The following is a 14544-nucleotide window of genomic DNA, read 5'->3' on the forward strand; positions in this document are numbered from 1 at the left end:
AGTCTACTCTTCTTAAACATTCAAATGATGTAAACAATGACTGTAAGAGAGTGACTTGGACCATGTGACTTTTTGCATGGAGACTAATTTCTCTTAGTCAACCAGACACATGTTTGAAATGAAAGTGCCTGCAATATAAGTCACAGACAGAGGATCCTGCAGGAAAACTTTTCAAAGGACTCAAACTCTTCTATCCCTCCAGTAGAAGATGCTGAAATGAGAGTCAGCAGTCATCAAAAATCTTGCTCTCCACTTGGGACATATGACTATCATTGTTGTGTTTGAACAAATCTCTTCGCTGTTTATAGTCGGTCTCTTGACGTAGATCAATGTCAGCCGTTTAAAACTTACCATACCTTGGGCAGTTTTGGTTTGCTATAATCCACTTGACGTATTTGTTGCAAGTAGTTGACAGCTGTGTTTTTGTGTGTGAAATGAGTTGTGAAGTCTCTCTATCTCCCTTTCTTTTTCATTTCCCCTTATGCAGGCATTGTTTGTTTATACTGAGCTTAACTCCCGTAATGCTACTCTAGAGTGTGATTTGAGATAGGCCAGTGTTGTGCAGGAGTATGATGGTGTGCAGGACTTCCCTTTTTAGAAGTGATTCTGATCTGGAGTTGTGACAATATAAAGCTAATGAAATCATCAGTTATGTTCTCCCCTTTCCATGGGACCCCAGGTAATCACTTGATCTGATATCACTTTCTTATAAACTCACCGTCTCACAAACTGATGCAAACATTTCACCCAGTGGTTTGCCAGGAGCAAGAGTGACTTCTCTGTCATCCTATCACACATTTTAAACTATTAAATACCAATAAAATCTACTTTTCATGTAAAAAATTGAAAATCATAATTGTTTTAAATATGACAACATACGTCAAAACAACTTGGTCCATGTTTTTTTGATAAATTCATTTTAACCCAACCTTTAGAGTTTTTTAATAAAGCCTTTTGTACATCGCCTTCCATTTTCTTCCCATTGTCATCGTCATTTCTGACAAAAGTCAATTAAGCAAGCAGCTTTTTATGCGTTGGATTGATGGCTTAAGTTGATGAAGTGGAGTTTTAGCCTATATTGCTGAACAAAGAGCCTAAGGTTTGTGCACCATGGAAGTATCACTGCATTTTTTCCACCTTAACAGAAATATTTGCTGTTAAGGTATAAGATTATAGGTTTGCAAAGTCTGATGCCAAACAAGGAGCCTTGATATTAGTGGAATCAACTTAGTTAAATAAAATATAAATTGTTGAAAGAGGCCGTCATTCAAATACATTTAGATATTAATATTAATTCAGGAGGCGGGTCAAAGAGTAGGATTTGTATAATCACAAATATGTGGAAATGCATTGCTTTTCGAATTGTCAGAAGACAAAAATAGGAGGTTCAAACATCACCTCACTGTCAGTGTTGGGTTTCAAATGAATTGTCTAAAAAAGTGAAGACATACCAGTTTAAACTATTAGATTAAAAATACATATATAAGTTTGCACTTATATAGCACTTAAACAGTGGGGGACCTTTATTGCCAATGAGATAGGACAACATAAAATCCATTTGTTGTTCACATACTTTCCAAAATACTTAAAGATACAGCCATTTAACATCAAATCTAAAGAAAGAAGACCATCATTTCATTTTGGAAATATATTACTCACCAGCTCACTTTACCTATACACATTATAACTTTGCATAGACTCTACAGCCAAGTTCTGCATTTAGAAACAATCAGCTGTCCACGTCTATTGTTCCCCTACAGTGAGAGATCTCCAATATGGCTGCCAGGGACTGTGTTTCAACACCTGAAAGACCTTCATAGATTGAGGTGAGATATAGAAGGCAGGCCGAAGAACCTGAGGGCAATGACAATGAAATGGTGTCATACTCTGTGACACACACAAAGCAGCGAGAAGCATTATGGCGTTTAATACTTGTGAAATCCATGCAATTTATTTGTTTTTATTTCTTCCTCTAAATGTGTGAAATTAGCTGTCAGAGTGTATGTGTGTGAGTCGTGGTGTTGGCAGACCATGTTATTTTTAGGGGGAAATGAGCTCTAGTGGAGCCAGCAGCATATAAATACACCCAGACACATGTGCGGGCACACAAACACACATAGCCATAGTATCAGTAGTGCTGTTGGCGTAGCAACACTTCTTACTAAACTCTGCCATCATGTTAGGGTTCGATTCATCCTGTATCATAAGGAGAGCAAGTAGTTTTATCTTCCCGCTCTCACATTTCGTCTTATCACTTCACTTTCTTTGCTTCCACTCTCCCGTCTTTCTTTGCCTTCTGACTTAAAATGATTCCCTCTGACCTTTTTCCATTTTTTCTCCCCTCCCATTCTCTTTTTCTTCATATCTTTCATTCTTTCCATTGAAGGTACTGTCTCATTCCTACATTTATTTTATGTCTGTTCCACTGTCAGTCAAAGCACCGCTTATTGTTTAAATCACATAGAGCTGTGTATACAGTATAGTGTGCGTGAGTGTTTGTTTTTTTTTCCCTGCTTGGATGGGTTATTGAAAAAGGCCAAGCGAACATCTTTGAGCAATTAGTTTGTCTTTTACAACAGATTTGGATTTTTCTGCTGTTGAAGCTTACTCCATGTGTTTGGACACGTGCACAAAAGACCAAGCAAAGTTTGCACAATGACCCCTTGCGCATGTCACATTGATCAAAACTGAGGAGTCAATTCTGTTTGAACGGGTCCAGTCTTCTCATAGTTGAAAGTTTTTTTGACCGCTTGAATCACTACCATTCAAAATGTGTTGGTCATGACAGTATATTCCATAAATATATAAAATGGGATGTTGTTAATAGATGTTCATGTTTGATCATCCCCTAAAAGTGGTATGCTGTTTGTCTGTTGAAGTGTTGACTGGATAGCAGAGCCCAGTGATAGGACAACTTCTGTTAATAGCAGCCTGTGAATTGCAACCCTTTTGCCACGAGCCGTTTAGAATAAACATATAAAATACAACAATTGCATACAGTCTGCCATTTTTTATGCGGTCTATTCGAGAATCTTATGGTAAAACCGGAAGAGAAGTATTAATTAAAAATAAAAGATCGTCTTGAACTAATGGTCAAATTTTGATGTATTTTTCTGTCGTAGGGGTAACATATCATTACAAAAATGAAAAATCTGCATAGGAAATTCCTTATTTTTCTTTTTTCTTTTTGTATCCGTGCATCTGTACATCCACCGCCTACCCTTCCAAGGTAGTAGTATCCAGCCAATTCTCGATTAGTGAAACTGATAGAGGCACTGCAGAAACATTCTGTACTACTTCATCGTTTGTTCTTGCTCATTGCTGTCCATGTAGTAGATTTGTTTGAACATTGGCTGAATAGTTTTCCAAATTATTCTTTCTGATAGATACGAATAAATAAATAAATGATTGAACACTGACGTAGAAGTGATGATGAAGGCTGTGCACCTCTGGCGATACTTGTGTCATATTTATAGCGTAATCAGTCCTAGAGAAGAATCACTCCATACATAGCAGCAGCTGTGTCTTTATCCTCAGATAGAACGGATCCAACATCAGGATGAAAATGGGGAGGTGGGATGTAAGTTCATAACTTAGTCATAAATGGAACAAAACAATTACATGTTGTCAGATAAAAGTAGCATTTGGAGCAATGTTAGACAATTTTTTTGTCAAACACACAGATGTCAGCAGAAATTTGATTTACACAAGGCAGCGCCTTCAACTGTGGATAGTTGTCTTAGTGATGTTGTAAATTGAGGGACACAAGTGATATTTCAGCTGGGAACTCATTCCACTTGTGCATGAGTATATTTGTGTGTTTGTGTTCTGCGGGTCTGGTATCAATCATAACTGATAAGTAATACTCTCTAAAATAATGCTGGAGCAACATCTAATTCACAATTTATCAGGAAAAGGAAGGTGCAAACCTGGTTGATTATTATGCATTTTGGGGTGCATGCAGGTTTATTATTTATGATTTTTTTAAATGACTGAATTAAAAGTAGAGAACAAAAGAAAACTGCATTATCAGTCCAAAAAGGATAACTATTCAGTGTCCAGGACCCTGTATTATGGCTGGTGAAACTGTATCTGTCTCTTCTGTATGTTTACATTTCGAACCCAATCTATTTAATGCTGATAATCTTGTCTGATCTGATTCCTTCAGAGGGATGAAAATTAATGTGTTCAGTGTTGGACAAGTTTACCTTGGTTTAGCGGTTTAGAGTAAATTGGTAAAATAGTGCTCTCTACAGGTTGCAGTGTGTTTTACATGTCTTAAGTGTCTAACAGAGGTGTAAATGAAGTTTAACTCGGGTCACAACTTCCTAAAACATAATTTTGTTTACTCTATAGTTATCCAGTTTTTGATGTGGATGTGTGAAACATATTGTACTTTGAGATAAGGGAAATTATCATTAAACTCAGCCATCTGAGCCTGGAGCCAAAGGAGCAATGATATAGCAGACATACTTTTTTATTTTAAAAAGAAATTAATTGCTCATATTCCTTCCAAGGCCGCTGGGAGGTGAGAAACGGTTCTGTGTGCAAGAAAGATGTTTCTCAGTTTGTCTCTCTGCTCTCCTCTATGTGTTTCCCATCCTTGGTATATTTACTTGTGACTGTACCTCTTCTGTGTACTCAGTGTTGGAAAGGTAAATATCAAGGTATTTTCATATAAATACTCATTAGAGATGATGGAGGAGTACAAGGTTCACTACAGTTCGCAAGCATCTGTGTTATTTAGCCTGTTATTTAGAGGCTGGAACTGTTTCCAGTTATTTTTACATTCCATTCATTTTTTTCTGCTGAGTACGATTTACCAAGAGGCTATGATTATTATTGTTATTATTATTATTATTATTATTATTATTATTATTATTATTATTATTATTATTATTACATCAAAAGTGATTATTTTGAGGAATCATTTTGATTTATGATGAACCATCAATGTATATTATGAGTAAACCAAAACTTGTATTTTAACTTAAACTTATACAGATATTTATTTATTTAATTAATTATTTGTTTATTTATTTATCCGACCAACCCTTTCTTTTTTGCTTATTTGCAATAAATAGATTTTATCTGTTATCATTCAAGAAGTAAGAGATTAGCTTTATACACATGCATGCAGTGAAATCCATCTGTTCATTCTCTCTCTAATAAGCAACGTGAGAATTATTTCATGCTGCTTTTTATGAAATGCTTGGTGTCATGTCTCTCCTCAGGAGGCCCCCAGGTCTTACTTCAGTAAAAAGACTATGACGTTTAGATTACTTACATGTATGAAGACACAGTGTGAGAAAACATTAAAATGTATCTATTTAAATCATTTTGAATGACAGACATGTAGGAGGAGAAAATGGTCCGGAGGTGACGATGTGGAAAATACCTGACAGAGAGTCAGACAGTTGCGTCGATGCTTCTTGTTTCAAGACGATTTTGCTCAACCATTTTTGCGTTCGCCCTTATTTCCTGTCTACAGATAATAACCTGCGTCACAAGTGTCTCTTCTGTTTAGAATTATCTCTTATTTTCAATTTCATACTCCTCTGAGGTTGGAGGGGGGCTCTGGGTGGGAGGTATGGAGCATTCCACCTGGACTGTGGTGCGTTCGCAGGCCGCTGAGTGTTTGTGTTGAATTACACATCACAGCCTTCACAACCCCACTGGCTCCACCGGGCTTAGTCCCCTCCGAGTCAAGCACGCAACCAGCTGAGGCCAGGAGAGAAAAGAGGGACAGGAATGAGGATGAGAGGTTGAATGATTGTGTGTGTGCTTGTGTTGTGTGTGCGCATGTGTGTGTTTCTGTGTGTGCATGTGTGTGTGTGTGTGTGTGTGTGTATTTGCACGTTGCTCTGTCCTATGAGTTGACTCCTTGGTCTCATGTTTAAGGCGTTTCATTGTTCTTGTTTTGGGGGAGAATTACCAGATTAAAAACACACCTACACTTGCCCAAGGCCTTCACTGAACTTTTTCCACTCATGTTTACACACACAACCATGTATCCACTAGATAACCTGAATAACAGCTTATCCAGTGTTTATTAAATGTCTCCAGGGTGAATGTTAGGACAGCAGAATGCCACCCAGATATTTTTCCATGTGTATGCAATGTTGCCCCCCAGAGTTTGACTGTGCTCCAGAGTTATTTAATCTCTCTGATTGTGTCACAGAATATTTCCACCACATGATTCAGATTGACATTAAAACTTTAAACTTTGAGTGAGGAAATCAGCAGGAGCCAGAGATTAGCCAATTTTGCAATTGGAGCCAAACAAATTTGAATTTGCATTTCAATTCACATCATCTACCAGGGTTTGCTGGGGTGAGTGGCAGTCATTTGAGGTATTACTTTGGCTTTATAAGTCTTGTTTGTGCATAGAGATAACGAGACAATTACCATTACTTTGTCTTCACTACCTGAAGTTTTGCTTTTGAACCATATTGGTGCCTTTAGTTCAGCCAAAATAACGTCATACTTGTGCTCTGCAGGAAATAATCGTACTTGATAGTATTGTTTTTGGCAGATGCCACAACCAAGCAATAATTTGTCAAAGGCCTGGGACATTTCACATATTTCTGCATATTTGTTTCACACGTCAAACTGCAATAGGCAAGTCTGTGGACATCCCTCAGCACTGGGACACCTGAGGTGCTGTCTGGTCCTGCATTGACTTGAGCTCTTCCTCTAAATGATCGTGCTCAAGCTGAGTTTGTGGATTATTAACGTCCTGTCAGGCAGGAAACTGGAAAGTACAACTCAGCCCTTCAGCTCCACAACCATCTACATAAAACTCCTCATTTTTGCAGACGACACCCTCTTCATCAGTTATATCCACGATGATGACGAATCTGGACACTAACAGGAAATTGGACTAACATTTGGCATAACCTTGATTGATTTCAAGACAATAAAGTTTCCAATAAGTAAAGAGCACCACGCCACCTCAACCCGAAATGGTCCTCCATGCTGAGCTGACAGCATGGCCTCAGCATAGCTATCGCTTAGCTTCTTAATAATGTCCGTTATAATGAAGCAGTATTCGGGGCCACTTTTCCTTGGGTAAAATAACCTGTTATAGGCTCTGTTGCTGATCTTGTTGAACAACTATTATTGTTTTCATTCCCCATCACCATTCACCAAGCCATCCCACCCTCGACACATACTATTTAAACTGATTCCTTTCGTAAACATACTGAGATCTATAAATCCACCTGCAAGAACCACTCCTTCCCAGGAGCGGTTTTATTTTCAAATAGCTACTGTGCAGTGGTCACTTGGCTTGATGTTATCACCTACCTTTTTTCCCATTGATTATTATTTGTACATAATATTTGCAGTAGAAATACACACACATGCACATAAGTGTGTATTTATGTTATGGATCTCTGTTTTTGAGTTATTTAATGCAGTTATTTTAATTTCAGGTCATGAATCCTTCTTCTATTTTCAATGATGCAAGCACCAAACATATTATTTGTAGGATTTTACCAAAAAAAAAAAGGCAACAATCACCACATTAAAATTTACAGATGCTTCAATGTAAGATAGAGACTTTGGCGGAGTAGCCCATGATGAAAGGGAATCAAAGTAATGAGAGAATGAGGTCACCTCTGGCATGATTGAGCGGATGTGGCTGGGATGATGTGGAGTGGCAGAGAGCGGGGTTATCACTGCGATGAGTGCTGAATACTGACATGGTCTGGATGGGGAGAGAAGACAGCCATCAAAGAGGAAGGGAGAGAAAATTTTATCTGAACTGTTGAGAGGATGAGATGAGAGGGTAAATGAGAGGAGGAGCTGTTTGACCTTTTAGACCTCTGAAAGGATGATCTGTTAATTATACCCTCTTGTGTTATCACTGTAATTTCATTCATGAACACCATGTCTTCCTTTCCAGAATTGCTTTTTTATCTATTTTCAAGACATTCAATTGTGATTCAGTTTTTCATGAAAGGAAACGTGGATAGTCTGTGCAACTAGCGACCCCCAAAATGTTTAGTAGTACAGTGGTAACTTATCTGGAATAGTCCTTTCAGTTTGCTGTCAATAATCTCAGGAGAATTCTCAAACTGGATCTGTGCCACAGCTGATTGAGATAGGCGCACAGGGCTTTACAGAGGTATGTGTGGTCTTGGGAACTCATAACCCAAGACTCATAAAGCAGGCTTGAGAAACGTTAAAGAAAACATGCTTACTTGGTCAGAGTAACATTCTAAAAATTCATTTTGATAGAATTTGTATTTCCAAATGACCAGTCCACTGCATGATGGAGCATTTGCTGAAATATTTTCCATATGATAGTAAGCAAATGGCAGGTGATCATTTACTATCACATTTTTCATGCATGTCTGCTGAAGACCAGGCGGTTACTTATGAGAGGGAACTGTTGGTCATATATATATATGTATATACAGTGGGGTAAACAAGTATTTGATACACTGCTGATTTTTCAGCTTTTCAAGTGCAAAGCATGTAGAGGTCTCTCATTTTTATCATAGATTCTCTTCAACTGTGAGTGACGGAATCTAAAAAAGAAATCCAGAATAACGTGGTTTTTAATTAATTTGCATGACATAAGTTTTTGATACATAAGAAAAACAGAATGTAATATTTGGTACAGAAATCTTTCTTGGCAATTACAGAGATCAGATGCTTCCTGTAGTTCTTGACCAGTATTCCACACACTGCAGCAGAGATTTTGGCACACTCCTCCATACAGACCTTCTCCAGATCTTTCAGGTTTAGGGACAATTGCTGGGCAATATTGACTTTCAGCTCCCTCCAAAGATTTTCTATTGGGTTCAGGTCTGGAGACTGGCAAGGCCACTCCAGGACCTTGAGATGCTTCTTACAGAGCCACTCCTTAGTTGTTTAGGTTGTTGGCATGTATCTTGCAATACATGTCCCCAGACATCTTCCCTTCAATACAGTGCAGTCGTCCTGTCCCTTTTGCAGAAAAGCATCCCCAAAGAGTGATGTTTCCACCTCCATGCATCACAGTTGGGATGGTGTTCTTAGGGTTGTACTCATCCTTCTTTTTCCTCCAAGCATGGCGAGTAGAGTTCAGACCAAAAAGCTCTACTTTTGTCTCATCAGACCATATGAACTTCTTCCATTCCTCTTCTTGATCATCCAGATGGTTGTTGGCAAACTTCAGAAGTGCCTGGATATGTGCTGGCTTGAGCAGGGGGACCTAGCGTGCGTTGCAGGATTTTAATCCATGACAGCGTAGTGTGTTACTAATGGTTTTCTTTGAGACTGTGGTCCCAGCTCTCTTCAGGTCAGTTCACCAGGTCCAGCCATGTTGTTCTGGGCTGATCTCTCACCTTCCTCATGATCATTGATACACTGTGAGGTGAGATCTTGCATGGATCAGTATATTGGTATCACACTGGTGAAAAATGTGCAACTGATATGTTAGATATTGGGGTTTTTATAAATTATCACAATATATATTTATAGGTACATATTTTTTTCTTTTTCTTTTTGTATGCTTTACAACTGAGAACTAGACAAACTCTAGCTAGATAGCAATATCAGCGCACATGCGCACATTAACTGGAGTCTGACCATGTTTAGAAGATCATTGGGCATCTAAGTACTATTAATCTAGCTGTCAGTTACGTGCCGTCATAATTGCAAGAAAATCACTCATTCATTCATCCACTTTAACTTATAGTGTGTCTGATTTAGCCAGTGAGCAAAAACTTTGTTTTTGGTCTTTCCACAGGTATACTGATACAAAACCTGGCAGCCTCACTATGGCAACTAAGGGATGGGAGAAAAATCAAAGGAAAAGTCTCAAAACAGTGTGAACAGCAACTTAGAATAGTTTCTTTCATTCAAGTGTTTTCAGGTGGGATCTGCTTGGGGCCTTGCTAGAATATAACATTTATTTTCTAGACTGCATGAAGAGAAACTACAGTGGAAACAAAAGGTGTAATCAGCTCTGTTTGTTTTAGGGAAAGACAAATTTTTTTCAGACTCAACATGCGATCGGGTGTCATGCAGCGAAGCTTTGAGTTGTGTAGACAGAACACGATCTAAGCTGCTGCCTTCAAGATTCATTGCCAGCTTGCACATGAGAAAGCCTATTGTTTGTGTGTGTGTGTGTGTGTGTGTGTGTGTGTGTGTGTGTGTGTGTGTGTGTGTGTGTGTGTGTGTGTGTGTGTGTGTGTGTGTGTGTGAAGGTAGGTCAGAGCATCACGGCCGATGTCATTTTCTCACACGTCTTCTTTTGTATGTGTATGCTGTGTATCTCTCTGACCTGTCTGGCCTGGAGGTGGTGTGTGTGATAAACCACTTTCCCTCCTCTCAGTGTCCTTACAACCAGACATTTATACAAAACATTTCCACAACGTCATGGGAACAGACCCTCCCTACACAATCTGAAACGTGGACTTAAGGAAAACATCAAGGCTGCGCGTAAACATCCGCTTCATGCTTCTAGAGAACAAAACAGAACTGCTGCCCATTAAAGAGGCCCTATTGTGTTTTCTTTCCTGTCAGGTACCTGGCCAAGCTGTCATCAGTGGGAAGCATCAGGGATGAAGAGACGTGCGAGAGGTTACGGGGCCTCATCCAGAGACAGGTGTGCAACTGCAAGAATTTCTTGCATACAAAAACGGTAGACATAAAGAAGTACCCATGCGACATCTTGGGATATTGAAAAGGTGTGACAATTTAAAAAACATATAAAACAAATGGCCAAAATCATTATTTTGGATCAGTACATTTTAGATCAGACACACAAAAGAAAAGTTCTGCTTTCAGCCATCCAGTTCATTTGGGTTTACTGTGTCTGTATTTGTAAAATATCTGCTGTAGATGTGTTTTGTCTGAGGGAGAGTCAAACAAGATACGCATCATTCAGTTGTGTGTGTGTGTGTGTGTGTGTGTGTGTGTGCGTGTGGGTGGGTGGGTGGGTGGGTAGGTGTTTGTATATTTATTATCCACAATGTGCAAAACATAATGACTCATTTAAAAGATGTTTTTGTTTTATTTTTCTCATCTTGAAAGCTGAACATCCATGGAACTTTTAACCAATTTACAGTTTCATGCTTAACAAATCACCCCTTTCAGGAAAACTGACATACAAAACAGGATGTAAAAGGCACTGCTAAAACAGTATATAAACCTGTTACACAGTGTATTCACATATGAGACGGTTCTGTCAATGCCTCATAATTCCCAATCATCTTGCAGCCTTTTACTCAATATGAACCCATTTGTATCCATATATCAGAGTTTCCTTGCTTAGCTACCACAATCAGGAGTCAGTTTAAGTCAAGGCATTTTTGAAGGACAGATTGTAATTTGGTTAAATTGCAATAGGTACAATTGGCCGCTGTGTTTTGGTCTCTGGTCAGAAGCATGCCACTCAATATTAGAGCCAATAAATCCTTGTCCCTGTCAATCATTTGGATCGAAATGAAGGAAAATTGGACCAAGATGTTGGGATTATCCTTTAAAAACCTGGTTTATTGACAGAGCAAATGGTTAGGGCAGGAGTCAGAACATATAAGTCGTGTTTGATCAGTATGCTGCGTGTGTGCACGCGCGTGTGTGTGTGTGTGTTCCAGGTACAAATATGTAAGCGCAGTGTGGAAGTGATGGATGCTGTGCGCAGAGGTGCTCAGCTGGCTATAGATGAGTGTCAGTTTCAGTTTCGCAATCGTCGATGGAACTGCTCCACTCTGGAGACCATGCCAGTGTTTGGCAAACTAGTCACACAGGGTAGGTTCATACGCCACTGCATATTTTTAAAAGACAGATTATACACTGCAATGATTTCTGTCACAGACACACAATTGTTAAAATACTCTTTATGTACTGTTTTCAATTGTAAAGTGAAACAATATTACTGACTATGTGTGGGTTGACGCTTGGTTGTCTGCGTGTGTCCGTGTGTGCATGTGTGTGTCAGGGACCCGTGAGGCAGCCTTTGTGTATGCCATCTCAGCAGCCAGTGTGGCTTTCGCGGTCACGAGGGCCTGCAGCAGCGGAGAGCTGGAAAAATGTGGCTGTGACCACAACGTACATGGAGTCAGTCCAGAGGGTAGGTTTCACTCACTCTTTCACACAAGTACACACATCCAAGAGAAGCAGCCAAATGACTTATCAAGTACTTTTAATGCAAAGATTTAAAGGGAAAACAAAAAATGTTTATATTCTATTCAGTTTTTGGAAATCCAGACATGTCTTTTCTAGAATGTGAGCATTCCATTATAAGTGTTGTTCAAAATCTGATACAAAAGAGTGCTGTCTCTATATTTGCTCAAGATAAATGAATAAGATAGATTGCAGAATACGTGATTGAAAATAAATTGATAACATTTTTGCATGTTTTTTCTCCTTAAGACATCTGTAAACAAGCGATAATTTCTTATTCCACTTTCTCTCTGAGGTCAATTAAAGTTGTAAAGTTGTAGATATAGTAGCTAAAATTGAGCTGATCCTCATAAAAAAGCTTGAGAAGAGCTGAGTAGCTGAGGAGTAATTCAAACTAGCTTTATTCCAACGCTGCTGACACTATGCAATATGTTTTCATATTAAAGAATATAATCATAGCTAAGTGAATCTCTTGATCTCATCATAGGGTTCCAGTGGTCTGGCTGCAGTGACAACATTGCTTACGGGGTAGCCTTTTCACAGTCTTTCGTGGATGTGCGGGAAAGAAGTAAAGGCCAGTCCTCCAGTCGAGCTCTCATGAATCTGCACAACAATGAGGCTGGGAGGAAGGTAAAACGAATATTACATGGAAAACTGGTTACCATTGTGACACTGGGTCATATGGTTGGTTCACTAAGACTGACTATAATAAGTCATTGGTCAGGGGCATCGGACAGAAGCAGCATGATATCTTTAAAATGGTAGTAACAGTGAGAACAAGGAATTGAGACCTTAAAAAAAGATTACCTTAAATGATGTTTTTTAGGATGCCTACTGAGTGCCTCTTGTTGGAAGGTGTTCTGAGCATACCCACCTTCGAGGAGGCCCTGTGGTCAATAAAGAATATCAGAATGTCTTCTGTCTATGCTGGAAAAAGCATGAGGCTGGAGTGAACACTAATTCTAGTTATTGTATTTGTTGCCAGTCATGACAAACAATATCCATGCCTGAAGTATTTTAGCGTTTCCAAAGCAGTTCATTGATGCTGACCTTGGGCCATTCAGGTATAATGCGATGATTCATTTCATCGTCTCATGTTATCGGAGACTTTTGGGAAACTTTGTTTTGGTTCAGGAATTAAATCTAGACCTATGCTCAAACACCTCTGGTTAAGGTCATTCTGCCCCTCAACTTTAATCAATTAATCCCATTCTTGGGTCAAAGTGAACGTTACTACCAAATTTTAGGGAGTTCTCTCAAGTCTTACTACAATAAGACTTGTTCCATAACTGCATGGACAGACAATGTGCAGCAACAGCTGGGGCTCACTATGACAGATGCACTAAACAAAATAATTCCTGAAGTTTGGCGAGAATTTCACCCAAATGCACGCCTTCATTGTGGCCCCAATAGGGTTATTTTAGATCTGCCACACAAGTCAAGATTTGCCAGTGAAGAAGTTTTTGCTGCATCTTCATGCGATCGAGTATGTTGTTTTGGAGCCTGGGAACTATAAAAATACACCAGGTCCCTCATTTGACTTTGAGGATTATCACCATGCTCAGGCAACACAGTAGCTCTGCTTTCAGACTGGACCAATGTTTTGTCTGGAAATCTGTTGCTGCTGCCCTGGTTCAGGAATGGAAGGTGAGGGTTAGAACTATAGAACTATGAAAACATCTAGCTTTCGTCATCTTCATATTTCCGCACGTTTTGCTATGCATGTTGAAATATACCGGATAGATTCCCATCCGACTGGATTTGAAACACTGTTAGTAGAAAATGAACCGATTACAAAAAAATGAAATAATACAAATAAATAAATCACTTAATACAAAAATGGCGAAACCTCTTGGCTGAATAAATGATTTTTCTTTTAATTTGCATAACAATGCATTCCAAAGTACAGACAGCAAGCCCAAAGACAAAGAAAAGAGCAAAATGCTGATCTTGTGGTTGTATGATCAGTTACATTAATAAAAAAGGAATTTAGTAAACAATATGGAAATAGATGTTACAAAACAGATGTTGATGCATTTTGAAATTCAGAAAAGAAAATAACGATACCCTCTGTTATGGTGTTTTTAAAACTCTTGAAAGTGTGATTTAAGACATCTTTATGACAAAATAGGCCTGAATTTTTGAATTAATTGATTAATGTCTAAAGAATTGTAATGACCTGCGGAAATGCTGGCGAAGATCATGCTTTAAGCCATCTGCGTCCAAACAAACACAGATTCAGCATTTTGTCCTCAAGACTTTGTCTTGATTTCCTTGGATTCATTTCACCTAATCCTCTCCAGCTCACAAGTCTTCATGGGGAAAATGCCTCACATCAGTCAAATTTCACTGATTTCTCATAACTTGAAATGTTCTTTTGTTACCCAATTAATTATCATGTTTCAATGCCTGATCAAATGA

The 14544-nt window shown here is 38.8% G+C and overlaps 1 protein-coding gene across 2 annotated transcripts in view; it reads left to right on the forward strand.

Annotated features, from left to right (window-relative positions):
- The window catches only part of wnt4 (wingless-type MMTV integration site family, member 4), a 29300-nt gene that overhangs the window by 12234 nt on the left and 2522 nt on the right, over positions 1-14544 (forward strand). Inside the window, exons 1-5 of one of the 2 annotated variants that reach the window (XM_086168390.1) lie at positions 1797-1826; positions 10522-10603; positions 11595-11748; positions 11939-12070; positions 12611-12753. In XM_086168390.1, coding sequence (XP_086024516.1) covers positions 11625-11748; positions 11939-12070; positions 12611-12753 — 399 coding nt within the window. In that variant the 5' untranslated portion in view covers positions 1797-1826; positions 10522-10603; positions 11595-11624. Of the gene's footprint in view, positions 1-1796; positions 1827-10521; positions 10604-11594; positions 11749-11938; positions 12071-12610; positions 12754-14544 lie in introns of those variants that run through there. The other variant, XM_086168389.1, reaches the window with a different exon arrangement.

Source organism: Fistularia commersonii, chromosome 21 (genome assembly GCF_037954325.1).
Source record: "Fistularia commersonii isolate RoL2024-O1a breed Wild chromosome 21, RoL_Fcom_v1.0, whole genome shotgun sequence".
Classification (NCBI taxonomy): domain Eukaryota; kingdom Metazoa; phylum Chordata; class Actinopteri; order Syngnathiformes; family Fistulariidae; genus Fistularia; species Fistularia commersonii.